A 27,576-nucleotide genomic window follows, 5' to 3' on the forward strand; every position below is an offset into this window, starting at 1 on the left:
CTTTCAAATTATACCAGATTTTTGTATTTTTTGGTTTTTAATGTTTTTCTTAAATCTACGAATACAAAACAAATGCAATAAAACTTCGAGTTCATTCTCAAAATATAGACAACAAAAAAATGGTATGGCATTTAAGTTTCGGTCTCTTCAAGCTCACATAGTGTTTGTAAATTTCATTATATGAATTACCAATAAAAGTGAATAGGGAATGCACCCTTCATAAGTACACAGCAAAGCAACAAAATCTTGTCCTGAATATGGAGTCTAAATTAAGGTAATCTTAGACTAAGCAACTTAACAACTCAGTGGAAAAGCCTGAATCTACACACTTATCCAGTACATACATATATACATTCGTACGAACTAACGCGGCTAACATCTAACAGCAGTCTTGTGGCGGGATCTGGACTCCTGCAACCAGGACGGGAATCGCAGCTCCCAGGCAATTTGGGGAGTTTGAGCGATCGTCTGAGATCTATACAGTTGAATCTTCCGCAGAAGATTCGGCCGAATTCTACATACGCTTCTTCTGCGGATGCACGTACTTGCAGTTCTTGCCCATGTTGCAGTGACCACGCATGAACTGCTTGCAGACGCCCGTGTTGCCGCCGCCTCCTCGGTTGGGGCCAGATCCCGCTGAGCGCCAGTTTCCCCCCGAGTTCTCCTGGAAGTTGTTTCCTCCGCTGCGCCAGTTTCCTCCGCCGCCGTTGTTTTTGTTCCGGTTATTGTTGATATTATTCCTGGGCCCACCTCCGTTCATCATAGGTCCCGGTCCCGGTCCGGGGCCATTGGGTCCCATTGGGCCATTGGGTCCGTTCATCATCATTGGCGGGAATCCTTGGTTAAATCCTGGTGGGCCACCGCCAAACGGAGGCACTGGACTGCCGAACTGGTTGCCCATGAAATTTTGTGGCGGCATGTTGTTCATATTGTTCATGTTCATATTCATGTTCATGTTCATGTTGTTCATGTCCATTCCCGGACCAGGCCCGTTCATCATTGGCGGGCCAGAAGGTCCTCCAGGCCCCATTTGGTTCTGCCAGATCTGGGGTGGTCCGTTGGGCACCTGGTTGGGCATCATGTTGGGAGCTGGAATGCCCGTCGGCGCAGGCCGGTGGATCATGAAGGGGTCGAATGGATTGGCCATTTGATTGGGGCCTGCACCCATGCCAGGCATCATGGGGCTCATATTATCATTGAAGGCCATACTGGGTCCCGGATTATTTCCTGGATTGTCGGCACTGGGAGCATATCCCTTGGGCTCCGGCCACGGCAACAAGCTGTAGTCGTTGACAGCATCGGGATTTCCGGTGAGGTCGTCCATAGGAATCACAGGAATGTCATGGGCGAAATGCGGTTCCAGCTCCGCCTCTGCGGGGCTATCAGGAATCATGTCAGGCGAAAAGTACAGAGCCCGTAGCGTTGTGGCCTCCCGCTCGGCCTGCACTTGCCGCTGCTTGGAGAGATTTCCGTTGGGGTGATCCGGAACGTTGGCCACCTCAATGAGCGGTCGCCACTCCATCTGGGGCTGCATGGTGTCGTCAAATCCGCGCCGTGCAATTGTCAGTGCATCACGCTCGCTGAACCGCTCCATGTTCTTCATCTCGAGGAAGCTCTGCTTCGTCACGTTCACGCGCTCCGATCGATCCACTTCAAAGTAGCGAACCTGTGTCAGTTTGTCTTCCGGCTGCCAAGTGAGCTTCTTCTTGGGACCCTTGCGGCGGTGCAGCATAAGCACTCCAGGCGGACCGTCGGGACCGCAGCCAGGTCCGGGTTTCCGGGGTTCCTCGGGCTCCTCTTCGACCGCGGTGGCACTTTCAGCTTCTGCGGACTCTCCTCCTGCCGCTGCCTTTTCCTTCTGCACTTTTTGCTCGATGTCCTCCTTCACCCGCTTCAGGGGAATATCATCGTCGTCGGCATCCGTGTCCTTGCTGGGGGATCCAGGGAGGTCGTCATTCTCCTTGGCACTGTCATCGGACTTTTCCTCGCCCTTGGACTCGTCCAACGTGTCCTGGTAGAACTTGAGCGGTGCCAGTGGCGCATCCTTGTCTGTGGGCGAAGTTGCCGTTATTCTCTTCCGTTTCACCACCTTCTTGGGTTCGATCGAAGCGGTCAAGGCGTCCGAGAACAGGTTGGTTTCCACCAGGGTTTGTACTAGAAAACAAAAAATTAGAAATTAGTACACAGTAAAAAAAAATGCTATGAAATATAGTTACTGAATATTTGCTGTAGGACCCATATGATGGTTTTTGCTTTTGATTTTAGACCGTGCGAGACCGGCAAAGGTGTATTTGATAAAATATGGTTCCCCCTGCCCCTGGTCATAAATTAACCTGGCAATTAGATTAAGTGGTGTTTACAATAACCCCCACGACTAATTTATGAACCTATCTACTATACCCTTTGACTACTTATACTACCCCTTAATTAATATTTGTTTGAACTTGCAATCTATTATTCTTTTAGAACTTTCCAAAACCAAAGCCAACTTGGGGGTTTTTTTTAAATATGCCCTGTGAGTGCGGTAATACTTTATTAGTAATAAAAAGCTATAGAAATAACCAATAAACTAAATGGTGAAATTAATCATATTTTTAAAGCGTGAAAAAGTGTAAGAAATGAATGCTTTTTAAAATTAAAAAAAAAAAAAAAAGAAAAATTAAATTCTCCTTTTGTTGGTAAAACTATTAAAAAAATAAGCATTATTAACCAACATAACATATACCCTATTAAATTTTTAAGAATCTTTTTTTAATAAATAAATACGTTACATGAAACCGCAACCACTAACATAAATAATGAAGCAACGATCTTTAAACGATGACTTGGCACCTCGACGAGCATGACGCATCGTATGTGCTCTTGTATGCAGGTTATATCCTTATCTAACCGAAGCGATAACAGACCCTCTAGCCCGAAACCCCGCTGCGACACGCGACAGCGATCCGGGCCGGGCAATGCGATCAACCGATCGAGCAACTGGGATTCCTGCCCATCGGGTCATGGTCAGTCTGATCCACCGCCCGCTCAAGCAGTGAGCAGTGGCTAACCAAACTTCCACAACCGCCAGCTCAATTTAAGATGTGTGTTTTGGTTTCTTTACGCTCAATGCATTTTTTATTCAATAGAAAAATCGTATTTTTCTAGAGGAAATCGTATTTATTCAAAAGGTGCAATGGGCTGCTGGCCATGTTGTAACTACATACCTTATAGCTAGGCTAAGTAAGCAATTAAAGTTCATGGTTCGAGTTGGTAGTTGGATACTTAACACCAGCGGCATCTTCCGCCGGCTTTCGTTTTCAGTTTCGCTTTCAGTCTCTCGGCTAGCATCAGCGCATGCGCAGTGCCGGGGCTCCGGGCACAATGTCGAACGTCTTCGTCCAGAGTGTTACTTCCTGGTTAAGATTATCGCGTCCACTCACTAGCAATTTACAATTAAATCAATAGACCCCACGACCAGGGTTGGCCACTCGGGATCGGTGCCAATTTATATACAAAAATTTCTACGCAAGCATACAAACGACCCCCACACACGACTCATTAAATTTTAGCCCGCCCGAAGCAAAGTAAACACCTTCAGTCTCCAAACGATTGCGAAAAGATTAACAAATAATACATAACGAGACTTTCAGTCAATTGAACAAAAGCAAAAACCACCAGTCCTGGGCTGTGGAATGAAAAGAAAGCAAAGTATTAGTAGGGCTTCTGACATAAGGATGCTTACTCTTTTTGGGTGCTATCAGCTTAGCGGCACCGGGCCGCTCCACGTGACCGGCCACGTTGTTGATGTCGATCTTCGGCTTCTTCTCAGAGGGCGTATCCCTCGGCGGTGGCGATGGTCGCTTCACGGCTGGCGCCACCACCAAAGCCGAGGGCGTGGGAGTCGTCGAAGTCGGCTTTTTCAGTCCCTTTCTAGATGGTGGAGGCGGCGCCTCTTCTGTCAAGCCATGCGATCGGAACTTGGACTGGTACGTCTTTACCGAAGCATTCTTCTCCGTATCTCTGCGGATCTCAATGGAAATGGAGGCCTTTCTTGACATGATAGGTATTGATCTGGGCTTCTGAGCATCGCTTTCTTTTGTGGAAGAAGCTGGAGACGCCGCTGGCGGAGGCATCAGCTTATTATCCTTGTCTTTCTCCTGCTTCGAGGATGACGATAAAGAGCTCGACGACGACTTATCCTTGCGGTCTTTGGAGCTTGAGCTCGACATAGACGAAGAGGAGGACGACGACGAGGATGAAGAGGACTTTGAGGATTTGTGTCTATTAGAGGAGGAACTGCTCCGCTCCTTGTCCTTGCTCGAACTGGAGCTGGAACCTGAGCGAGACTTGTCCTTGTCTCTATACTTATCGCTGGAACTGCGATGGGATGAGGAGGAGGAGGAGGAAGAGCTCTTGGAAGAGCTCTTCGAAGAGGAGGAGGACGACGACGATGACGAAGACGACTTATGGCTAGACGAGGAAGACCTGTGACTGGAGGAGCTCTCCTTCTTTCTATCTTTCCCGCGCTCTTTTTCGGACCGTTTACTCTTGTCGCTCTTGTTCTTCTTATTATCAACATCTTCCCCAGCCTTGGCATCTGCCGCTGAACTACTATCATCTAAAGTGGAATTCGACTTTTTCCCCAGACCAACACTAGTCTTAGGGCTCTGTGCTGCATCTGTTGCATCGTAGCTGTCCGGCTTCACATCCTTCTCGCTAATGGAATTAGAATCTTCATCCGGTTTGTCCATAGACGACCACTTGATGGTTATGCTGTTCGATTTGCTGCTGTTTTGCCCTGAAGTGATGGTGTAGGTGACCGGAGCTCCTGTACTGTCTGTGCTGTCGGAGGAAGACGCAGAGTCGGGTAGAGAGACCGCACTACTGGAGGTGTCCGGAACCGAAGCTACGCCAGGAGCCGACTGCATTGCGGAGGTGGTTTGGGGCTGGGCCATCGTTAGAGACCCACCGGTGGCGTTTTCCGTCACGATCTTTAGCCACTGCTCGACCAGCCGCTTGGCCAAAATGCGTACACCTGGAACATGGGTCGAAAATCACATAATTAGTAATCCTCAGAGGGTAAAAAATCCGGATATATTAAAGCTGGAAAAATTGGTAAAATATGTTGAAACTTACCTTCATTGCCGCCATCCTTGCATAGACCCTTGACCAAAATAGGAGCCGAGTTGATCTTGAGGCGATGCACATCTACCGGGGAGAGGAGCAGCAGCTCCAAGATCTCTTGCACCAGGGGCCAGTTCATCGCTCTGATAGCGTCGTTGAGCCATGTGTAAACGAGAGACCACCCGCCTACGGCCATGAAATCGCCCAGCAATTCTGTCTTGGTGGACTTCAGGATCTGCACGTAGACGCATTTAGAAACCAACTTTTTCGAATACTTCGCCATCAATCTGAAAAAGGGAAATTGAAATAAGTTTCTGTCGCCAGGGGGCGCTTTAACCATCAATCGGAAAACTTACCCAGATATCCGTTTGACTTCCTGAGAACTTAAAATTCCCCCATTGTTGTCCAACAGCACCCTAAGGCACCTTAAAAGCTGCAACGGTACTATTCGCGGCTGTTAAAAAAAAAAAATTTTTAAATAAAACTAGTTTCAAATTTTTCCGCTGCAAACTCACCATTTTTCTTTATCGTTTCTGGGTTAAAAAAAAATAAAAGTCTGGCAACGCTATGCCGTATCTCCTTCTCACTCCCGCACGTGCCGTTTTCACCATGCACGTGCGTACATGTGTATGTGCGTGTAAGCAACGCTCGTTTGAATGTGTGCGTTACAAATAGATACCAAAAATCCACCGATTACGTAATTCCAATGAAATCAGCCTTGAAAGCCTTGTGAAATTCCTAAAACAGCGAATAAACACCAAACTAAGTACAATTTCAACAAGTATAAGCAGTATTATGACCCTACAATATATAGACTTGGGACAAAGAATGCAGTTGCAACGCTAGTTAAAGCGAGGAAACGCTTAAACGCAACGCTTCAGAAGTTGATAAATACTTTATTGTGAAATCTCTTGCAGAAAAACGTGTTTTGGTCGCGCAGCGAACTATTTCTTCAGACACTAGAAAAGCGAAGTGCAGTATGATCGAAAAATCGATAGGCGAATCTGCCATGTGCGGCAGCCCTGTGCAGTAGCGATAACCACTCTCCACAAAATATTCAATATTCAGATGTAACCAGATTTGAATAAATTTATCCGAACGTTTGATTCACAAATGAGATTCTCAGCTCTTTTTTTTCGTCTAAATTGACATTTGACATGCATTCCAAATCAAATATTAAGCGTAACCTACTTCGTTTCGCTTTTACTTTTCAGAAGTAATTTTAACACCCAAGCGGGTTGGCAGCTCCATGCCACGAACACAAAGAGAAGTGCGTGTGGTGACGCCATCTTCTTTTCACATTTTTTTCACTGCGTAGTTGCAAAAATTACCCAAAAAGAAATCTATAAAACTAGTTTTGTTTGTAGTAAAAAAGGTATTTCTACCCTTTGCCACTTTCAACTGCTCTCTTTTTCAGCAAGCACCTCCGCAAGTAACTTTCGCTAATTTCGAAAACGTCCACGCCCCAAAAAGCGAGACTGAAGACTTTCTTCTTTGTTGTTTCTTTGACACTTCAGTCCAGTATTTATTTATTTGCCTACCAATAAATTTGGGAGAAATTGTTCTTGAATCGGCCTTACTTTTGTTTTATTTGCGACGTTTTTTCCTTTTTCCGAGAAAATTCCTTCCGTACTCGTACTACGTCTGTACAATGTATCGAAAAATCTCAAACGAAATCCCGATACATTTATATGGGACCTAATTTGTAGTAGTTATCGATGTTTTAGAGGTTTATTTTGCAACACTTTCAAAATTTTTCAAGTACTGAATCTAAAACTTCTATTTTACAACACTAAAATAAAAAGGAGTTTTTTCAACACTGAGGACAGAACAAGCGTGCAAAGCAATTCAACCTGTGGAGGTATCAGAAGGGGCTTATCAATCATAAATCGCGAAGGACACCTTAAATATGAGTGACAGCGAGACGGAGAAAACCCGGATCAGCACAGAGCCGGTGGAAAATGCGTGGGCCATGAAAATCCCATCCTTTAAGCCGGAGGACAACCCTCACGGCATGGTGGAGGAGAGCTCGTTCGCCACTCTCTTTCCCAAGTATCGTGAGAGGTACCTGAAGGAAGTTTGGCCCCTGGTGGAGCAGTGCGTAGCCGAACACCACCTAAAGGCAGAACTGGACTTGGTGGAGGGCAGCATGGTGGTGAAGACCAGTCGCAAGACATGGGACCCGTACATTATAATCAAGGCCCGCGACATGATCAAGTTGATGGCCAGGAGTGTCCCCTTTGAGCAGGCGAAACGGGTGCTACAGGACGATATTGGCTGTGACATTATTAAGATCGGCAACCTAGTGCACAAGAAAGAGAAGTTCGTTAAGCGGCGCCAGCGATTAATCGGACCCAATGGAGCCACTTTGAAGTCTATAGAACTTCTCACAGACTGCTACGTCCTGGTGCAGGGAAATACAGTCGCGGCCCTAGGGCCCTACAAGGGCCTTCAGCAGGTGAGGGACATCGTGGTGGAGACCATGAACAACGTGCACCCCATCTACAACATCAAGGCGCTCATGATCAAGCGGGAGCTGATGAAGGACCCGCGCTTAGCCAACGAAGACTGGTCGCGTTTCCTGCCAAAGTTCAAAAACAAGAACATCAGCAAACGCAAGCAACCGAAGGTCAAGAAGACCAAGAAGGAGTACACACCATTCCCGCCAGCACAACCGGAAAGTAAGGTGGACAAGCAACTGGCCTCAGGCGAGTACTTCCTCAATAAAGAACAGAAGCAGGCCAAACGCCAGCAAGAGCGTAGTGCCAAGCAGGCAGAGGCGGCCAAGAGGCAGGATGAGCGCCGGAACAAAGACTTTGTTCCTCCCACGGAAGAGGCTTCTTCAAGCAAAAAGCGTTTGTTGGCAGAGGATGCATCCTCCAAAGTGGACGTAAAGGCGCTGAAGGCAAAACTTCTAAAGGCCAACAAAAAAAAGGCTCAAAGTTAATGAGGTAGTCTTTGAATAGTTATATTTAATTTTACTAGATTTTTTAAGTAATGCAACTTTTGTTCTTTTTAATAATTTTACGCAATCGTATAAAAATAAAAACAAAAGACCAAAAATAATTCCTTCAATTATACAATGCTTTTATTATCGTCAAAGGACTGGAAGATTTTTACGTTTATTTCCATTAAAAAAATAAAAGTGGTCGTTTTTATCAGTAGAGTTCTTTTCAATGCTGCCAAGCGTATTTAAGTTTCTTTGAAACTTTAACATGGCTTCCAACAAAAGGATTCATTAACTGGCATTTTTAATAGCTTCCAACAGAACGATTCATAAACTGGCATTGATCACATTATCCTACGATTAGCTTTGATTTTTCGTTGTAATGTTGATTCAGCAGATTCTTTTAGTTGTTCAGGGGATGCAGAGCGGGAGTGGAGGTGGAAATTTCGGTGGAACTTTGGGCGTCGTCCTTGCTGCCGGTCTGCGACAAATGCTTTACTAAATCCACCCAGTCCCAACCGCGGGCGCGATCGCCCTTATGATCACTTCTTTCCCACTGTCTGCGCTTCTGGGCCTTGGTCAGCTGCTCCTTCTTGGGCTCCTTTTTCCTGGCATCAGCTTCCGCATCCGCATCAGAGATTTTCAGGGCCCCCACACCTTCATCTACGATTGCAACGCTGGGTGCGGATTCGGGCTGGGCGGCTGTTAGTTGTTCTAGGTTATCCTTGAGACACTCGAAAAGGGTGTAGGTCATGCCACATCCTAGCCACTGCTCGGCCTCCGTGCTCAGTGCGGCTTGGATCCCTTCCTTGACAGCCGGAAGCCTGAGGTATACGAAAATCATTTAAAACACCTTGCAGACTCAATCAGACATTTCACTTACAGACTTCTATTGTAAAATGTGTTCATATTAATGGTGGGGGCCTCATCCGGGTATTTTTCGCCCCACTTAAGTTCCACGAGAAAAGACTTGTAGTCATCTTCCTCTCCATACTTAAATATTGTAAAAAAGTAAATTTGTTAGACAAATTCCGGACATATTTTCATCCATGTGGCTCACTTTGTACTGAAATGTGGTTGCGTCAATTTCTTTGAATCGCTCGTCGCCTTCATAAATAGACTGTAACGCCTCGCGCTCGTCGGTCTGTTGCTCTAACGGCGTGGACATGTTGAGTAGTGTTATTTCTTAAAAGTCTCAAAGCATATTTTTCGTAAATTAACTTAAAAATCAAAATTGGCTTTGTAACACTATCAGGAACATCGACAATCAGCTGTTTTAAAACCTTTTCCCGCACCCCTTGCTAGTGGTGATCGTTTAAACCGCTTGTCAAACACTTTTTTACTTTAATTTAATTTATGGGCCCTAAAGAACTTGTTTGTATTTTCGTCTTATTAATAATAGAACGCAGTAAAAAATAGTAATAATAAATCTTTATTTTAAGACAAGAAACAGAATGCTGTTCAGCGCGATATATCGATACTCCACAATATAAATCGATACAAATTCAAAATAAGGAAACATCGATGTATCGATATTAGTATCGATGCTTTTACAGCTCTTCTGAGAACAACAAACCAGAACGCAAACAATAACAACATAAAAAACATAAAAGATGCTATTGCGCGGGTGAATCATCGCTAAATAAGCAACAATCACTTCCTAAAGGCGAACTTGGCGAAGGCAGCACCGGGGGCACGCGAACGACCCCTCAAACATGTCGTCGGATGCAATTTCAACGGAATGTGCGCACCTGGTGGTGTTCAAACAGTTTCTGGCTGCAACGGCGGAAAAGGCGGCTGCCACAAGCGAAGAGGCTACAAGTCGTAATTGTGTAACCCGCACGAATAATGACACCTACAAAGTTTCCAGCGAGGAGCGCCACGCTGAATTGGTTTCGTCGATTTGGCAGCAGTTGGTGTTGCGGGGGTGCCCGGAAGTGTTCCGGGTAAAGCTGCTTCATCAATCAGTGCTGCAAGTGGAACATGATCTATGCTACGCCAAGGAGTGCGAGGTCTCCGGAGAGGGTCCCCTCCAATATGACCTTCTCAGGCTGCAAAAGTTTGCTGCAAGCGAGTTGGAAAAGTTTCTCATCAAGCTCACCGACAACTCTGAGATGGAGCGCCTCAAGGATTATGCCGATGAGGGTACTATCTGTCAGATAGCCTCAGAATGTATGGGCCACGTGGATGTTGATTCTTGTCACACGTCCGCCGCTGTGAAAAACAAGCCCAGAAAAATGGAGGATCGTCACCTCTGCCTGGAACGATTTGGAGCCATATTTGGGCTGGAAGACAAGGATTCTCGTTTTTTTGGGGTATTTGATGGCCATTCCGGCTCCCTCTCCGCTAGCTATGCGACCAGTCAGCTTCCCCAGCTGTTGGCGGATCAGCTTAAAGCCAATCCGGAATCCTCTACCTCCCACTCCTGTGACTTGTATCGTGATGCTTTTGAGTCGGCCTTTCTCCTGGCAGATGATCGCTTTACGCAGAAGAAAATAACCAGTGGTACCACTAGTGTTTGTGCCCTTATCACGAAGGCCCAACTCTGCATAGCTTGGGTAGGGGACTCGAAGGCTCTCTTGGTGGGCAAAAGAACTCAACTGCAGCTGGTGAAACCGCACAAACCAGAGAATCCGGATGAGAAAAGGAGAATAGAAGCAGCGGGCGGCTCAGTTATCCACGCACAGGGTCAGTGGAGGGTGAACGGCATACTAAACGTGGCCCGCTCCATTGGCGATTACTGTTTGGATGCAGTCATTGCGGAGCCCGATTTTGTTGATGTGCAGCTGAATGAGGCTCATGATTTCCTGGTCCTCGGGACCGATGGCCTGTGGGATCATGTATCCGAGACTTTTGTCATTGACACCGTTTACGAATCCCTAGCCGATCCTACAATGAAGCTGGACGACATTCCCAAGCTGCTAATAGAGGCCGCCAAGGAGAACGATTCCCAGGACAATATCACAGCTGTAGTGGTACTACTGAAACCGAGAATACAAATCGGCAATGATTAGGATGCGGAGAGAAGCCTTAATAGACTGCAGCTGGAGCTACGGAAATCCAAACATCGAAGTTTCTCAAGTGTTACCCGCTCTGGGTGGGTATAGGAAGTGGAGAAATTCACCCTTTCCAAATCAAATCTTAACATTATATTCGACATTATTATGTTCTTTACCAGCCACCCATTCGGACACATTTTTGTTATTTTGTTGAAGTGTAAATAACTCAAAACGTCGACACCTTATTGACATATTCTCACGTGCCTAGCGTGGTCCTTGGACCGGGGATTGTCCGGCCAGGCCACTTGTTTGGTTGCTCTTGAATAAGCTCAATCAAAATAAATTAAGGTTGGTTAAGCAGATGGGAAGGTTTTCCAAAGAAGATCCAAGTTTTTGAGGCAGCTGTTAACCGACACAAAATTAACACACAAAACGCACACACATGTTTATACAAAATATTTTAAATTAGCGTTAGCATGCAAGCACTTACACATATATTTATACAAATTCAAGTTGTTTTCGGCCTCTAGTGCTTCCCGCTGTACGATAAAAAGCCAAGCCAAGTACACATAGACATAGGCACGTACATATATACACCTGCAACGATATTTAATGATCCCACGCAGATTAAGTACCTTTTTATACAACAAAAGTTAAGAAACCATGCATTTTATCGAGCAAGCCAATCACATTTTTAATGATACGCACAAAAATTGTTTAAGGAAATTATTTAATATAGTAAAAATAAAATTTCACAAAAAAGACTATGTTTAACTTGGAGGAGGATGTCCATTTTGCGGCGCTGGTGGCGGAGCGAATGGCGGCGGTGGCGGGTACATGTGATGGGGCGGGTGAGGATGGGGAGATCCATTCATGGGCATCATTGGCGGTACAGCATAGGGCATTCCGTAGCCGTAGTTGGGCATCGGAAAATGCATGCCTGGGTGAGGTGGCATATTGAAATTGGTCGGCGGCTGATGGTAGTTATGGTAATAGTTGGAATGCCAGCTGCCAGGATTGTAGCTGGGGTGGTAGTTGTACTGCTGATCCCTTTGCTGATTCGAATTCTGGTTGTTTTGGGGCATTGAGTTCCTCTGGTTTTGCCGGAAGCTCTCCCGTTGGCCGCGTCGCCCTCGCTGCCGGGGTGGTGGAGCTGCCACTGAAGCCTCTGTGGCTGTGGTTGCAACCGACGTAACCGTGTCGACGGAGTCTGTTGAGTTCGTACGATCTCTTTGTCTACGCTTTCGTTGCTCATGTTTGGCTTCGCGTTGAGCTTCATCATCCGAGTAATCGATATAACGTTCCGGTGGCTCCACATCATGCTCCCAGGATGCGTCCGATCCTCGTATTTTCATCAGTTTTGAGAGAATCACAAACTGGGTGTGCTCCGTTTTTGGGGCACAGTATACCACATCGCCAATGTTTATTCCCCTGTCCTTTATCTCTTTGTTGCTGTTGAAGCGGACACAATACAACGGATCCGCCACCTGACCAAGCACATCGAAAACCTCACCCAGAACCTTTCGGCCCTTTTCCAAAAACAGAACCGTATCCAGGTCAAACAGAGAGGAATTTGGGATTACGGAAACCAAAACCAGTTGGTCAACTATGGAATGAACCTTTCCCAGCTCTACGCATTCATCTTCTGGCACCGTGATTTCTAGTTGGTGTATAGGCGGAAGGTCATCGAGCAGCATTTCTCCCCTAACTTTGGGCGGTTGTCGGCGTCTTGGGCGGTCTCCGGAAGCGCCATCCTCATCGAAATCATCGTCATCTTCATCACAATCTTCCGTGTTGATTTTCTTTTCAATTTTCTTTCGGAGAACGGTTAGGTATTCTCCTTCTGAATCAGAATCAGAGTCACTGCTGCTGCTGCTGGCTGAGGCATCACTGCTCGAGCTCACATCCACCACCGGTCGTCGGTACGTGGTAGTGTCCGTTACAGGGACTTCGATCACTTCGTTGTCACTGTCCGGATTTCGATGAACTTCTTCCACGTCCGACTCCTCGGCACCCGAATCATACGCTGCAAGGAGACCGAGGCCAGATGTTGATTTTGCCGCAGAGTCCTGAGCAGCCGAAGGTCCTGGTGGTATTTTGGATATTCCACCTTCCTGAGTTTCACAATCCATTTTTTGAGAGGAATCCTGTTGCTGCGAGGAGATTAGAGTCGTATCCACAGTTGGGGCTGAATCACATTCCATGTCCAGATCCTTTGCCAACTCATTTACAGGTACTGTTGCGCTTGGTTCTTCGCCTTTGGAAGCCTCGTTCCCTACTTTTGCATTTTCAACAGGTGCTGCCACTGCAATTGTGGTATCTGCAATGGAAAGTATTTAATTGCTTATTTTATCAGGAGGTATTCTGAAGAGCTTACCTGAGGTGTTAAGGGGCGTTGTTTCCTCCTTATCTGCTGGCGGTGTTTCAACCGAATCACTTTGTTTTCCTTGCTCGGTTGGTGATTCAATTGTTTTAGGTTCCGAACTAGAAGATAGAGTTTCCACAGCCATAGGCTGTTCAGCTTCCATTTTTATAAGTGAATTCCCACAGATTAGGTTTATAAAACAAGCCTGCCGAAACTAAAAACACGTTGAATACGCGCACGTGTTAGCTTCTTCTTCCAGAAACACGCATTCTCAAGAAATGCATTTTGTGCCTCCCTGTGAATGGCACATAAACGGGCGGGAAGTTTTAAAATTTAAACTTTGCCAATATTATTTCCCATTAATGATAAGATCCTTAAACTAATTGATAATGAAAAATATTTAATTTCTTTAAAATTCTCTTTTGTTTTTATTAATTTTTGTCATTAAAATCATTTTCTTTGTGAGCGCACAATTTAAATATGTGTTATATTGATTGATAAGCAATATTTTAAGCTAAATGGACGCCAACTTATTCCGTATTTATGTAAATATTCAAAGCTAATAATTAACTTAGTATTGCACGTTTAGCATAAAAGAAGCTTAAAATGTTTGTACATTTTTTTCGAGAAGCGGGTTTCTGTAGTTCGTTGTGAGATTTCTGGCGTGGATTATTGAAAAACGTATAGCAAATTCTCGAAATATCGAAATACGTACGTACAATAAGTCCTTACAAAATAGATTCATGTGTCTTTTTCGATTTCCACTTGAGCACTAGTAGCATCTAGCGATTAAAATAATATCTTTTGATAAATTCATGGTTAAAAGCCGGAGATAAAATATCCTATCAAATATGGGGGTTACAAACATTAATTTGTGCTAAGGCAGAGTTAGTTGGAAGATGTTCACGTGCGAACGAGTTTCACAAAGCTAAATCTAATTAAATATCAATAGCACTTAGTCAATATCAATTTTTCATTTCCGCTCTTTGCAATGTGAGATATGTGATAATGATAATGAAGTTCGTATGAATCCGAAATCAACTGTTCAGGTCAAAGCAAGCAACTCAGATCAAAGTCAGGCGGGACCACCAAACTAAATCCTCTTACATCTTCCAGTCCAAACGGAACTCGTCCACCAGCAGCAAATGATGATGGATGAGCCAACCTAAAGGTAAAATAAATTATCTATATCTTATGTATATCTTCCTTAAGCTTCGAATATCCCTTACCTTCTTTTTGTGCCAGTGCCATGAATTCCTGCCACTTGCTCTGAATGTCCCAGTAATTATCCTTGATCTGACTCCTGTCCTGCAGATAGGACACTGCGAAGAAGTACGCCTTGAGCACGTCCAGGGGTCGTGTGTCAAAGTGCAGATAGACTCCCAGGCATTTCTTGCCCTCAGCTATGATGAAGTGCTCGTGGGGATCGAAGGACGACACAATGTTGTCAATGACGCTGCTGCTCTTGTACTCGTCGATCAGATTTTTCACGCTCAGTCCCAGCTTTATGTTCAGCGATACAGACACCGTCTGTCCAATAGTGACGCGCTCCATGGCATTAACCTGCAGATTAGGTAGATATTCAGGATTTTGAAAGTACAGTACGAAAGGACTTTTACCTGCTGGGGACTAAGCATCCTCGACGAACGAAAGAACTCCTCCAAGGCAATTAGATAGCGCGATTCGTTGAAGGTCCGCAAACAAACCGCTCGCACCGCCTTGAGATTGGAGTATAGATGAAGACTGACCACGACGTAGAAGATGGTGTAAAGCACTGCTTGGCTTTTGATAATCGAAAGCAGATACAGGCCCACAAACGAGGCCACCAGGTTGACACACGTCTCCTGCGAGCTATCTTTGGAGGCCACGTCCGCCAGGTTACCCCTCACCGCATGGTGTTGCGTCAAAGCCGATCTTGTGGCTCCTCCTGCCACACCGACAATCGCCTTGAGCAGCGTAGAACCGCATAGGATTTGGGTACTTAAGTGGGGGTACTTGGGAAGCACATAGATTTCGATGCCCATGGCTAGGTCATTAAGAAAATCCGCTCTTAGGCGCCACTTTTTCGAGTCGACGTCCAGCTGGCAGCCCTGCCACCAGGCAAAGAATATTCGCCCTACGTGTCCGCTACCTTCCTTTAAAATCCAAGTGACCGTGGCCGAATAGGCATTAATGTTCTCACTGCCCACTCCAATGCCTTTCAGAATTGCGTGGGTGCACAAGGTGCCGCAGATCGTGCTGCAGAACGCCTGAGCCGTGTCCCAGATCTGGTAGGCGGCATAGTCATCGCTCACGCTATCCGGGTAACCTTTAGGGAGGAAGATCTTTTGGAGAACGCGAAAGAGCAGGAACTTCTCCTGGATGACTAACTTTTCGCCACGCAACGGAACTCTCACGATGTTGGTTTGGTCTGTAAGAAGATAATTGCGTAAAGTTATTCAATTTTAAGGCTTTATATCCTTGCAGACATTAAACTTTACAATTTTAAGTCATATCTGCTGCAGAGATACAGTTTTATTTAATCGATTTGCTTACCTGCTGGTGTCACATAAAGGATTTCCTCACCCTTGGTGCCGTATTGCTCTCGAAAATGGATTTTCATCTTGTCAGAGCCTTGTTTATTGCTTTTTCGTCGTTGGCGGGTCTAATGTTTTCCCTCCAAGTTTTTCGGGAGAGCAGGGGCACCCAGCTCCAAGCACCACCCACCTGGCCACCCACAAATGTGGCTATTTTTGTCCGACGTTGGGCTGATTCAGTCGATAGGTGAGAGCTCAAGCAAATCCATGAAATGTCCAATCCAATCCGAACCGGTCAAGAACCAAAAGTTCAAACAATCAATTAACGCGGCTATGCAAAGCGAAAACTAGGACATTATACAAATTAGTTGGTGGGGCTATTTTAATTAAAACTGGTAACTAATCGTTGCTAAACAAACAGCTTATCAAACAAGCCTCGAGAAGCATTGGAGACGGGTACCTGGGCTTGGTTTTGGTTTGGGGGTGTTTCAGCTATCGAAAGCAACCGATTAAAGCAGAGGCACAGAAAAAGGGTTTCACAAATAAAAAATTTAAAAATATATTATCTTAATTTTTCCGTTTATTTCTATAAATATTTTTATAGAAGAGAGTACTTTCGACGAAAAATATAATTTAATAATATCTTGCACAACTCCGCCTCTGGACTTTATCACCCCCCAAGCCTTATCAATCAGCTGATTTGTGACCGCTTCGGGTTGAATGGCCCCCTAGCCAGCGGTATATTCCAGCCCTCGATTAACGGTCACACTGAGAGAGCCACAATAATAAAAGGGGGCCGAGAGACTGGTTTGCCAGCAATATCAGCTCGATAATCAAACCAAAACAAACAACAAAGCAAAACAAGCTCTACGAACACTTTCAAGTGACAAGGGAAACGTCCCAGTAATACAATTTCCAAGGGACAGTGAAGTGTGATACAATTGTCTAAATTTAACGTGCGAGATAAAACTGAGAAAACTTTTGGCAGTCGATTGAACAACAAAAAATATATAGTATATAGAAACAGGCGATGTCATTGGAGGATCTCAAGACCAAGTTGCGCCGTCATCCGAAGATTTTGGGCGGGATTGGCCTGCTGACTGCGTAAGTAATCAGACCACTTTTAACATTTAACTGATGTGGCCAAAACAAATCAACCCCCATACGCCTCCCCAACTGGAGCACCTGCCACAGGTCCCACACAGCGAAAAAAAGAACTTGAAAATTCCGTCATTTGACACACTTACACCTTTTACATGGGCTACCAAGGTTTTGGGGGCTCGTCCCCACACGTTTTACTATTTTTATTTAATGGCGCCACACGGCCCTCTATATATCGTACGATCGCGATCGCTACTTAGTATAATTATAGAGAAAACTGACAACAAAAACATCAGATCTTGTTTTCCGCATTCCTAGTGGTCTTACAGGCGTTGTCACACCTGTGACGTCATTTGTTTACATCAAACTAATGAATCAGACTGTAAGTGCGCCTAAGGGAAAGTAGTTTGTTCTGATAAGGCAAAAATCTTACTGCAAAAATAATTCAATTAAAATTGGTTGAAAATAAGCATGATTTTTTATCAATTTTTATTTGAAAGAGTATTAAAATATTTACCAATAATGCCAACTCCTTTTATGGTCTCTTGAAAACACGATCAAAACAAAACGTACGATTTTGTAAAAGTGAGATAGCAAGCTGGGAGGAGTTGTTTTTGCTTTTAACGGTTCGCTTACTCTTCCGCTTCTTCTCATTCAGCAAAGCAAAACTAGTGCGTTAACAGCTGTTCAAGGCCCCCCCACTCGCACACATACACCGATATACCATATGTAGGCAAATAGTGGCGCCATAGTGCGCAGTTTTTAATTCCTTCGAGCCCCCAGCGAATTTCGAATAGTTCTCTCCTTATCGGAGGTGATTTAGTTCTTGTTTTTCTGGTTTATATGGGTTGTTGTTTGTTGGGGAATTGTAACACATTGGCGCGTGTGTGGATCTTTTGGGGCTGACGTGCCCTCTTCTTAAATAAACCAATCGCCATTTGTTTTTGTTGTTGTTTTTGTTTACCTCACGTTTATCTCAATAACAAAATACTTGGCAGCTATAGTTGTTGTTTCCACTAAGGTCGATTAATAAGGGGAAAAGTCAAAATAATAGGGTAATAGGTAATCCCCGAGAGCCGGAACGGTTAGCCGAAGAATCATTAGTTTACAATAATTTTTCGAAAAAGTTTAAATTTATTTTCCAACTTCTTTGCAGTGCTGGATTCTTGCTTTACGAGGCGCCACAGGTTCGCCGCTTCCTTGCTCAGTATGTGGACAAGAAATCCCCGGAGCCGGACAAGCGACGCGCCGAGTACATCTACATAAAATACCACATCTACCGTGAGTCCATGCGCAAGCTGAAGCAGAAGCAGGAGGACGACAAGAAGTGGATCAGCGTTATCATCAATCCGATCGGAAAGTGGTGGAAGGCAGCCAAGCACTCGGTGGCCTGGCGGCTGCTCAACATCGCCCAAAATGGCAGTCAACCGGAGCGGCTCAAAGCGGTTCAACAGCTTATCTGCATGGATCACCTCAAGGATTGGGACTTCCGACACCTGGCGCAAATCTGTGATGCCCGTACGGCCGTTTCCTTAGCACGCTGCGGAGCGGACACCCGCTGGTTCATGCCCGTCCACCGACGCGGATGCATCAAGAACCCCAAACTGCTCCTCTCTGAGCTGCATGTGATGCTGGCCCGACTGCGCCCCATGTCCTGCGTAGACCATTTCTTCAGCAAATACTTCCCCGAACAGGATCCGATCGTAAGCAAATATTTTAAATTATTAAAATAAAATAAAAAAATCCCTAACGCTCATATATTTACCTATTAGGAGGACATCCACGAATACTTGACCCAGGAACAGACTATAGTGCTTTCTTCAGCTGACACAGACCTCCTTAAGGAAATCATCTCATTCCTACATCACATTAGCAAGGATCCCCAGGTTTCCGCCAATATTATTAAAGACGGTGGCCTCGTACACCTTATGGAACTGCGAAAAATATTTAGCGATGATAACGAGACTTTATCCACTTTGTGTAAGGTGCTGGCCAATATGTCGGTGGTGCCCGATGCTGTGGAGCATTTCTTCTCCTCTGGATGGGTTGGTGCCTTGGCCGAATGGCAGCAATGCCCAGATCTTCGACTACAAGTGATTTCAGCAAAGACGATGGCAAACTTGGACCACGACGATCCCAACCAGTGCACATATCCGCCGAATGTTTATCCGTTGCATCCGAGAGTACGCACTCGCAGGAAGCCCAAGGCAGACATTGTTTTCGTCCACGGACTGTTGGGTGGCGTTTTTATTACATGGCGCCAGCGAGATAGGAAGCCGACGGAGCTGGGGCTTTACGGGAAGAATGCTTTCTACACCAGCGAAACGGACGATGTTTTCCTAGTGGGTGAGCAGAAGCGTGGCAACGGAAGCAAGCATCGAAAGGAGCAGGGCAAGCTGGTTCCAAGCCAAGCCACCGAGGTGTCGAAAACTAGCAATGGCACGTCCAAGACTGAAACAATTAAAGGTAATTATCTTCAATAATTACAAAGTCATACCCTTTTACTTACCTACGTTTTATTTCCTTGTCTTCAGATCAAGTTTTAAAAACCAGCAAGAAGGTGGAGGAGCAACGCCTGAGCATAAGCGATACGGCTACTATGGAGTTTGTAGAGACACTTCGAAACGAGGCTGAACTGGATTCGGACTGGGAAGTAGTTCATCCCGATATTCCACTGACAGCGAACGAGAATTGCATTGGAAAGTTCAGTGTGTCCGGGAACGAGTGGCGTAATCAGGATACCAGTGAGGAGTACACGAACTGTTGGCCGATGGAGTGGCTTCCGGACGATTACCCAGATTCGAGAATCATAGGAATAGATTATACTTCAGCTGTCACCGAGTGGTCGGCCAACTTTACAAAGTACTGCCCGTGTGAGAAGGGCCAGGGGCACATTGATGTACGAGCCGGGACATTAATGGAACGCATCGCTGCCGCAGATGTGGGTAATCAGCGTCCCATCGTCTGGATAGGACATTCCATGGGCGGCCTACTCACAAAACTGATTCTGCTGAAATCGTTGGACTCTCAGGACGAAAAGGCGCAACAGCTAGCCAAGAACACAAAGGGAATCGTATTTCTCGGTACGCCGCACAGGGGCTCACCGATTGCCAAGTGGAAGCAGCACATGCAGATGATCCTCTCGCCCTCTATTGAAGTAAAGGAGATGGAGGAGAACTCACCGAAGCTGCTCGAAATGCACCGCCGCTTTATGGGGTGCCTGCACACTTTCCTGAAACACGTAAAGGTTGTGAGCGTAGCCGAAGGATCGCCTACAATGCTAACCACCTTCAAATTCCCACTACGCATCGTTACGGAGGAATCCTCTAGGATAGATTTCGGGGACTTCTATCTGCTGAAGGACGACCACTTAAGCCTATCGAAACCGATCTACAGACAATCCTTCCTTTATCAGAGGCTGTTGCACGTTATCCGCGATGCTGTGAGGGAGAGATCGGAGCCCAAGGATCAGGACGGACAGTCGCAGGCTAGTCCGATACAGGAAGTAATCATTACGAAAATCGTAGCCGTTCTACTAAAAGGAGCCCAGGGTTTGTTCGAGACGCTGCCAAGAGTCGCACTGAGATTTACTTCTTAAGGGGGTCACTCAAAAGTACCCCGTTTTTGCACGCCAGTACCTTAATAGTATCCTATCCCGCTTAGGTTATAAAGACTTTGTAAAGTATTTTCCGCGCCGAAACCCATCTCAAATCATAACCTGATTCTTGTAAATACTCTCGCATACCATATAGTTGCTTAAAAAATTATAAATTATTTCCGTCAGCAAACGACGATAAAATAAAGGATTTACAATCGAAAGGAGGATCTTTAATATCGACTTTAAGCACCAAAAAATAACTTTGGGTAATTTTCAATAGAAAATACATAGAACAGTTTTATTCTGAACTTAAATAGGGAATAACATACTTTTGAATTATTAATTTCTACTTGCCGAAACACCAGAGATTCATAGATGTTAGCTGGGTGTCTCTTGCTGCTGAGCCTGCTTGGCTTTGAGTCTCTCCTGCGCCAATCTCCGGTTCTCGGCAATGCGCGCCATCTGATCCGAGGAGAGTTTCTTAGCTGCCGGAGTTGGTGGCTGAGATGGCGGCAGTGGTTGCCCGTAATCGCTCATGTCCAATGGAGCTCCATTCCGATCATAAGAGGCACGTATTGGAGCTCCATTTTTATCGAAAGCAGGGGCGTTCACCGTGGAATATGGCGTCGACATTACAGCATTTCCTCGGGAAAACGATGGGGTGACCAATGTGCTGCTACCAGCGGAGGCAGTCGTCATGCTCCTCTGGTGGGGCGTTCTTGGTGCTAATTTGGAAATAGCTATCTGTTCGCCCAGAAGAGCATCGAACTCGTCAAAGGGTTCATCCTCAGGGTCATCCTGCTGATCGTCCTGACCCTCCTCCAACGCATTCGGATCGTGAGACGGGAAATCTTCCAGTTGACCCAGACGGTAGCGTGTCATGTGTACTTGAAGCGGCTTCTTTTTTCCTAACCGCTCAATATTATTCAAGACATCGTCAAAAGTGTAGGTGGGGTACATCCTGTGACCCCAGTGCTGCAGCCGACGGAGCACCTCATCCAGATCGCTCTTCTCGTAGCCCTTTCCTTTAAACTTGATGTCCTTAAAGTACGCCTCTATAGTCTGGATTCCCCTTGGGCCACGCAACGTATCAACTGTTAAGCGAGGACGAGGATTCCGAACCGCACGCTTCTTGGGCTCTACTTTCTCTGCGTCCTGGCTCCCGGGTTCTCCGCTCTCCTTGATCTCGTCGTCATCTGCGAACAATTTTTCCCCCTCGTTGTCGCTCGGCAATTGGTCTGGATCCACGGGAACATTGTCGTTAAATAGGTCATCCACCCCGTCGTCGCCAAAAAGAGAAGCCATCGGCACCACTGGAATTTCCTATTTTCTCTATATACAACAAAATTTTCCCGCCATTTTCTTCTTCTATTTAGACGGCATTCACAGGAGACGTATACATGATACAGTGCTGCCAACTAGAATGAGTGTAAAATCTATTTGTTCTTGCTCTTCTGCTATTACATAAGAATTGATTGGATAATTGCAACAAATTCTTGGAACATAAAAAGTAGTTATAGGCGACATTTTCTTTAATAAAATATAGAAAAACCCGGCCCATGCATTTGTGGCAGTCTATTCCAGAGATGAGCATATTATGTGACTATTACTCGAGTCACGAAGGATAAAAAAACACGAAACAAAAATAATTACATACTTGAAAGTTTTTAAAAAAAAAAAGAATTAGGAAAATATTTACCAAGAAATTATAAAAAGTTCTTAAGGAATTTGGTCAAAAATATTTTCTATTATATATTTAGCTAAGACTTTTGCAGCTCACGACACAGGCTCATCACTAGCACGAAATACAGCCCTGCGAAGACGAACTGGCAACGCCAGGTAAACGCCATACTTCTAGGAGCATTTTTCGGGCGAGTTTACAATTTGCAGATAAATTTGAAGAAAACGCGGAAAGAACGTGCATTCGCGGCTTTAAAAACGAATCGCCATCGCGGGGGCTTTATGTGATTACCACGTGCAATATCAACTACACGTACATCAATCTGAATTGCCTAATTTCCAGAAAAAGCCATGCACATTTAGGGGCGAGAAAAAATTGCCAAGTGTGGTGGAAATCGTGTTCTACGCATTGTACGCCGTATCAGCTGAAGAAGAAACACGTAAAGACAAGGCGCGCAAACAAAACAAAGCGCTCATAAACTATGAGATTATAGAATCCCTGGCCGGATTCTGTTGATTCTCCTGAATCTACCAACTCCGACAGCAATGGACAAGCGATTTAAGAGGCCGCTAAACCAGAAGGCCAACTACTCGGATCCACCCTACCACCATAATGCGTCGCGTGGCTACCAAAAACACTCTCATCCACACGGGCATCCACACTCCCATCCACACTCTCATCCGCACTTGCATCCGCATCCAAACAAAACAAGCTGGCGCAACCTGCAACATGGTCACAGCTATCAAAAGGGTGCCTCCGCCGTGGGACCCAATAGCTACTATAAGCCGCCTCCGCCACAGCATGTTCAGGCCAGAAACTTGGGCGGGGGGGCTATGGCGCCGCCGTCGTCGGGCGGAAATACAAGCTCCGATGTAGTCACCTTGATTGTGGAGAACAATAACCTCAAGCGGATGATTGTCCTTCACCTGAACCTGATGCAGGAGCACACAGACGGCTTGGCGGCCAAAGATAAGGAGATAGATGACCAGAACGCCAAGCTGGCAGTCATTCTTTCACAGAATCAGGAACTAAAACTGGCTAATGCCAAGTTGGAGGCAACAGTCGAAGATTTGCGTAGACAGCTTCGGAGAAAGAACAAGCGGCCGCATGACGACGACGATGATGATGATCACTCACTGCCCCCAACTGCATCACAGCGCCAGCAGATTCTCTGCAATGCGGGAACTCAAACTGAGGTGCAGGAGGTCTACAATAGGATACATCCTGTTGAACCATTCCCCGCGCATCTATCACAGGCGAAGATTCAACCCAGGATGCAGATGCAAAAGGAGCAGCTACACGAAGAGCGGCTTTCCCACGTAAAACCGGGCCCCAAGGCTCCTTCCATTGCGACAGCGGCCAGACCATTGGAAAGCAAAGTTCGAGGAGAATTTAATGGCAAGAAAGTTAGCACCATGATCCTGAATCGTGTGAATCAAGACTCCAGTTTGACGTCTGCCGAGCATCGAATTCAGGAGGAAAATGATCCCAAAGAGGAGGAGGAAACGCTACAGCAAAAGTTGGAAGACATCCGATTACAGCTGGAGGAGGAAGAGGAGCAGCAGAAGCTTGTGGAAGAACAGCTGCACCAGGATCACGAAGTGATCTCACAAGATGATATAATCTACGATGCTTTGGAGCCCAACGAAATCGAAGTGGCAACGGAGACCATTGTGGGTGTGGAGGAAGAAATCATTACAGATGCCAACGGCCATATGGATGAGGAGAATGAGGATGATTCCGACGAGGACTCTTCGGACGAGGAGGACGACGGTGAAGATAACGAAGATGGTGATACAGATGATTCTGATGAGACAGAGGAGGAGGAGGAACCGCAATTGGAAAATAATTTAGACGATTTCTGGAACAATCAGGTAAGCTACTTTGGTTTATTCTATAGGAGAATCATTTAAATGAAGTAAATTTTTTTTTAGATGAATTCTATGGATGTGGAAGAGGCGGAAGAAAAGACGATAGCACCGTCCGGTCATTCCACACCTAATCATCAGCCGGCATTGGCGGAGGAAGAGCTCGAAAGAAGTACGGGATCGGATAGGTGTCCAGATCAGGAGGAGGAAGAACAAGTCGATCAGGAAGGAGTTGTTGAACAAATGGAGGTGGATTCGATCGAGGTTGTGACGGAAGAAGTTGTCATTGATAATCAAACCACTATGGAAATCGAAGTTCACTCCGAGAAAATGGTGTCGATTAGTAGACATCTTCAACTGCGCGAGCATGTGACATCTAAGGTTGAAAAGAACGATAGCAATATACATAAGGATGGAAAGGAGCATGCAAAGACAATTGCAGAGGACAAACAGAGTCCATTAAAAGATGAAAAGAAAATACGGCAGATATCCACGGATGAAAAACAGTATCGGAGTCCATTAAAAGATGAAAAGAAAATCCGGGAGATATCCACGGATGAAAAACAGCATCGGAGTCCCCTGAAAGTTGAAAAGAAAATCAGGGATATATCCTCGGATGGGAAACAACCTGGAGGGACAAGAGATAAAATGGCGATGCGGGATTCATCTAAGGATGGAGACTTGATTCGAAAGATACCCAATGATGAAGGGCACGTTTTGGAGACATCTGAGACAGAGAAGCACATTATTCCGATGTCCACGCCTGAATATCAAAATCGGGATGAGAAACTGACTCAATCGCGGGTATCCAAAGATCAAAAATCCCAGCATGGACCTCAGAGCATTGAAGAGAAAATGGACTTGAGCAAGGAACAGAAAAAGGATACCGTAACCCCCAAGGATTTGCCGAAGGCCATAGCACCCAAGGCGGAGATCCATTCTAATCCACCTTCTAGTGAAACAAACCTGCCCAAGGCAAACTCGGTTGCCGTGTCGCCCACACCCAAGGTCATTGGAGCCTCTGTGCAACAGAGTGCTTCTCCAGCTAAATCTTTGGCCAATCACCAAACCAATAAAGCTGCAAAAGCTGAACCAGTGAAAAAGCAACGCTTGCAGGTGAAAATTCGACAGCACGACATGTTCAATGACAAGAAAATAAGTTCAACCGCTTCATCCACTTCAACACGAGATCAGAAAAAGGAGAAGGAGCCCGAGATAAATGTCAATTCCACGGTAAAGAATTTGCGTGATCTTGACAGCTCCCCGATGCCCAAGTCGGAACCTGAGGATGATGAAACTCTGGAAGAACGAATGCGTCGAAAGCTTCAAGAACACCTTCAGAAAGAACAGCGTCGCCAGAGCCAGCAGCCGCAAGTGCTTCTGAAAAAGCCCAGCAAAGAGAGTCCAACCACTCATCTGATTTATCCACCCATTGGACCCACATCAGCAGCTGGTTCAGCGACTACTGTAACTCCCGCGACTACGCCAACTACGACGCCCTCCTCTACGCCAGTTTCCACGCCCCACCCTACTCCCGCTTCCTCGCAAGAAAGTTCAAGGAGCAGTACGAGATCAAAGCAAGATAAGATATCCCTGCCACTGACTCCACAATCGATGAGTAGTGTAAGCAGCAGCAGTAGTAGTTCCATCACCAGGCCAACAAAAGTCGTAAACAATTGTGCACCACACACTTACAGTAAAGCTCCAACGAGATCGAAGAAGTCCAAGTCCCTATATCGCACTGCCACATATCCGTACACGACACGATCGTGGGAGGATCAAGAGTTCCATTGCGATAACGAGTTCTTCCTGGAGGAGGCAGACGAACTGCTGGCGGACAATCCCAGCTTAGAAATCCCCAAGTGGCGCGATGATCCCGTACCACCCAGCTCTGATAAGAAGGGTATTGAACCTTTGAGCGATGCGGATTTCATTCGGCGACATGAAAAGTGTGTTAAGGATGAAATTGAAAGGAAGCGACGTGATGCACGGTGTCTTAGGGATTTGATAAGAAGCGAGGCACTTCGGAGTCGACGAAACCAGGACGAGGTTCTGGTAACTCTGGATCCGCTGCCTACGTCCACATTTTATCCCCTTCCCGAGGATATCGAGGCAATACAGTTTGTCTCCGAAGTGCCGGTCCAGGCCTTCGGTGAAAACATGGTTAACGTAGAGGCGCGTGACGACTTTAGCTTACCCTGGCTGGATGCGGTTCAAGCTCAGACCTCCATTGGCAAGGCCAAGGCGCTGGCAGTTCCTGTAGCCACTTTGGCAAGCAAAAAACTACCTACCAATCCAAAGGAGGCCAGGCACCAGGAGATGAACTCCTCATATGTCTACCTTAAGAGGCGCAAGCGCCAGAGACGACGTTAGCCAGGATCGATAGTCAAATCCATTTCCAGGGGGAAAAGCTACGGGAGCTGAGACGGAGACCATGCTGATTATTGTCTATTACTTCTTTTACTTTAGTTCTCACTTAAGCATGTGTTTTGCTTAGTTATTTTGTAAGATACAAGTTAAAAGTAACCAATCCTAAAGTCCTGTAATCCAGACCAGACGATTTTTATTGTACATAGAGCGCCGCAATTGTCATTTATTCAGTTTAGTAATTATTTCGAGTTATTTTATTCGACAACTGGAATATCTGTTATTCAATTGTGTAAATTAAATATTTTAAAACTTTTTATTTTTTTTATGAAACTTCCTAGGTGTTATTTTTTATGTAATTCAAATCCTTTATCGTCTTGTCTGGAAATCTTTAGACTAAGTTACCAGCTTGCAATCCGTTGAAATTCTAAAGAGTTTCCTTCTAGCGTGTACGTAGTCTCACAAACGATCTATTCTCTACCTAGTACTAACAAGTCGCTAAGTTCAGATAACACATCTCAGCTTTATCACATACGAAGAGGATACAAGTTCTATGGGCTGTTTTTTTTTTGGCCAAAAAGAAAATCTGAGACTTTCAAAATTTACAACCTTTTTTTTTACTAGATCGTACTGCAATTTTTTTTTCTATTTATACCCTATGTTATGGAAGACGATGATCTCTAGGGCAGACCAGGGAGTGTGTTGCAAAGAGTTACTCAGGTATATCTCTGATCATTTTTTTTTCCATGGTTTGATTGTGTATAAATTGTGTGTGAGTTGTTTGGTTCTGCATAGAGTCATCGGTTTTAGGCTTATGTATTGTTTAATTTTATTAACTTTCTTTACTTGTTTCATTTTGTACCAAAAACCCAAAAGTCGATAAAACACAAACACATGATATAAAAAATAAATAAACTTGATTTCAAAGCCGTAAAACATGTTTTACGTATAAATATTTAGCTCAGCACGTCTTCTGTTTGAACTTCTGGCTCGCTGATAAGATGGAGCACTGAGCACTCCCTCACAGA

The 27,576-nt window shown here is 45.4% G+C and overlaps 9 protein-coding genes across 11 annotated transcripts; 4 read left to right on the top strand and 5 right to left on the bottom strand.

Moving 5' to 3' along the window:
• Nucleotides 1–18: 18 nt before the first annotated feature.
• PNUTS (Phosphatase 1 nuclear targeting subunit) lies at nucleotides 19–6,815 on the bottom strand. Of its 3 annotated transcripts, none has more exons than XM_017239007.3 (6): nucleotides 6,687–6,815; nucleotides 5,622–5,844; nucleotides 5,463–5,560; nucleotides 5,119–5,393; nucleotides 3,725–5,017; nucleotides 19–2,154 (listed from the first exon to the last, which is right to left on the bottom strand). In XM_017239007.3, exons 2-6 carry the CDS (start codon nucleotides 5,622–5,624, stop codon nucleotides 515–517), a joined length of 3,309 nt encoding a protein of 1,102 aa, XP_017094496.2. In that variant the 5' UTR covers nucleotides 5,625–5,844; nucleotides 6,687–6,815; the 3' UTR covers nucleotides 19–514. The 3 variants fall into 3 exon arrangements, with proteins under 3 accessions (XP_017094496.2, XP_017094499.2, XP_017094497.2); XM_017239010.3 differs by lacking the exon at nucleotides 6,687–6,815 and adding an exon at nucleotides 6,002–6,357; XM_017239008.3 differs by lacking the exon at nucleotides 6,687–6,815 and adding an exon at nucleotides 5,912–6,357.
• On the top strand, nucleotides 6,803–8,181 carry dbe (KRR1 small subunit processome component homolog dbe). Its single transcript, XM_017239013.3, has one exon. It carries the CDS (start codon nucleotides 7,016–7,018, stop codon nucleotides 8,051–8,053), a length of 1,038 nt encoding a protein of 345 aa, XP_017094502.2. The 5' UTR covers nucleotides 6,803–7,015; the 3' UTR covers nucleotides 8,054–8,181.
• LOC108123728 (RWD domain-containing protein 4) lies at nucleotides 8,173–9,444 on the bottom strand. The gene is made up of 3 exons (XM_017239015.3): nucleotides 9,114–9,444; nucleotides 8,937–9,046; nucleotides 8,173–8,877 (listed from the first exon to the last, which is right to left on the bottom strand). The coding sequence occupies exons 1-3, from the start codon at nucleotides 9,219–9,221 to the stop codon at nucleotides 8,457–8,459; spliced, it is 639 nt and encodes a 212-aa protein (XP_017094504.2). The 5' UTR covers nucleotides 9,222–9,444; the 3' UTR covers nucleotides 8,173–8,456.
• A 151-nt stretch (nucleotides 9,445–9,595) lies between these two features.
• On the top strand, nucleotides 9,596–11,485 carry LOC108123725 (protein phosphatase 1F). Its single transcript, XM_017239012.2, has one exon. The coding sequence runs from the start codon at nucleotides 9,769–9,771 to the stop codon at nucleotides 11,065–11,067; it is 1,299 nt and encodes a 432-aa protein (XP_017094501.2). The 5' UTR covers nucleotides 9,596–9,768; the 3' UTR covers nucleotides 11,068–11,485.
• A 280-nt stretch (nucleotides 11,486–11,765) lies between these two features.
• Nucleotides 11,766–13,677, bottom strand: LOC108123724 (H/ACA ribonucleoprotein complex non-core subunit NAF1). The gene is made up of 2 exons (XM_017239011.3): nucleotides 13,430–13,677; nucleotides 11,766–13,372 (listed from the first exon to the last, which is right to left on the bottom strand). Exons 1-2 carry the CDS (start codon nucleotides 13,578–13,580, stop codon nucleotides 11,823–11,825), a joined length of 1,701 nt encoding a protein of 566 aa, XP_017094500.2. The 5' UTR covers nucleotides 13,581–13,677; the 3' UTR covers nucleotides 11,766–11,822.
• A 139-nt stretch (nucleotides 13,678–13,816) lies between these two features.
• LOC108123755 (RUS family member 1) lies at nucleotides 13,817–16,394 on the bottom strand. The gene is made up of 4 exons (XM_017239052.3): nucleotides 15,953–16,394; nucleotides 15,037–15,827; nucleotides 14,647–14,980; nucleotides 13,817–14,582 (listed from the first exon to the last, which is right to left on the bottom strand). Exons 1-4 carry the CDS (start codon nucleotides 16,017–16,019, stop codon nucleotides 14,521–14,523), a joined length of 1,254 nt encoding a protein of 417 aa, XP_017094541.1. The 5' UTR covers nucleotides 16,020–16,394; the 3' UTR covers nucleotides 13,817–14,520.
• Nucleotides 16,395–16,731: 337 nt separating this feature from the next.
• LOC108123752 (protein SERAC1) lies at nucleotides 16,732–20,853 on the top strand. The gene is made up of 4 exons (XM_017239049.3): nucleotides 16,732–17,037; nucleotides 18,191–18,737; nucleotides 18,807–19,500; nucleotides 19,569–20,853. The coding sequence occupies exons 1-4, from the start codon at nucleotides 16,964–16,966 to the stop codon at nucleotides 20,630–20,632; spliced, it is 2,379 nt and encodes a 792-aa protein (XP_017094538.2). The 5' UTR covers nucleotides 16,732–16,963; the 3' UTR covers nucleotides 20,633–20,853.
• On the bottom strand, nucleotides 20,841–22,055 carry LOC108123753 (protein TIPIN homolog). Its single transcript, XM_017239050.3, has one exon. It carries the CDS (start codon nucleotides 21,935–21,937, stop codon nucleotides 21,011–21,013), a length of 927 nt encoding a protein of 308 aa, XP_017094539.2. The 5' UTR covers nucleotides 21,938–22,055; the 3' UTR covers nucleotides 20,841–21,010.
• Nucleotides 22,056–22,465: 410 nt separating this feature from the next.
• Nucleotides 22,466–27,507, top strand: msl-1 (male-specific lethal 1). The gene is made up of 2 exons (XM_070276690.1): nucleotides 22,466–24,187; nucleotides 24,248–27,507. Exons 1-2 carry the CDS (start codon nucleotides 22,859–22,861, stop codon nucleotides 26,552–26,554), a joined length of 3,636 nt encoding a protein of 1,211 aa, XP_070132791.1. The 5' UTR covers nucleotides 22,466–22,858; the 3' UTR covers nucleotides 26,555–27,507.
• The last annotated feature ends 69 nt before the right edge of the window (nucleotides 27,508–27,576 follow it).

This window comes from Drosophila bipectinata, chromosome 2L (genome assembly GCF_030179905.1).
Source record: "Drosophila bipectinata strain 14024-0381.07 chromosome 2L, DbipHiC1v2, whole genome shotgun sequence".
In the NCBI taxonomy this organism is placed as follows: Eukaryota; Metazoa; Arthropoda; class Insecta; order Diptera; family Drosophilidae; genus Drosophila; species Drosophila bipectinata.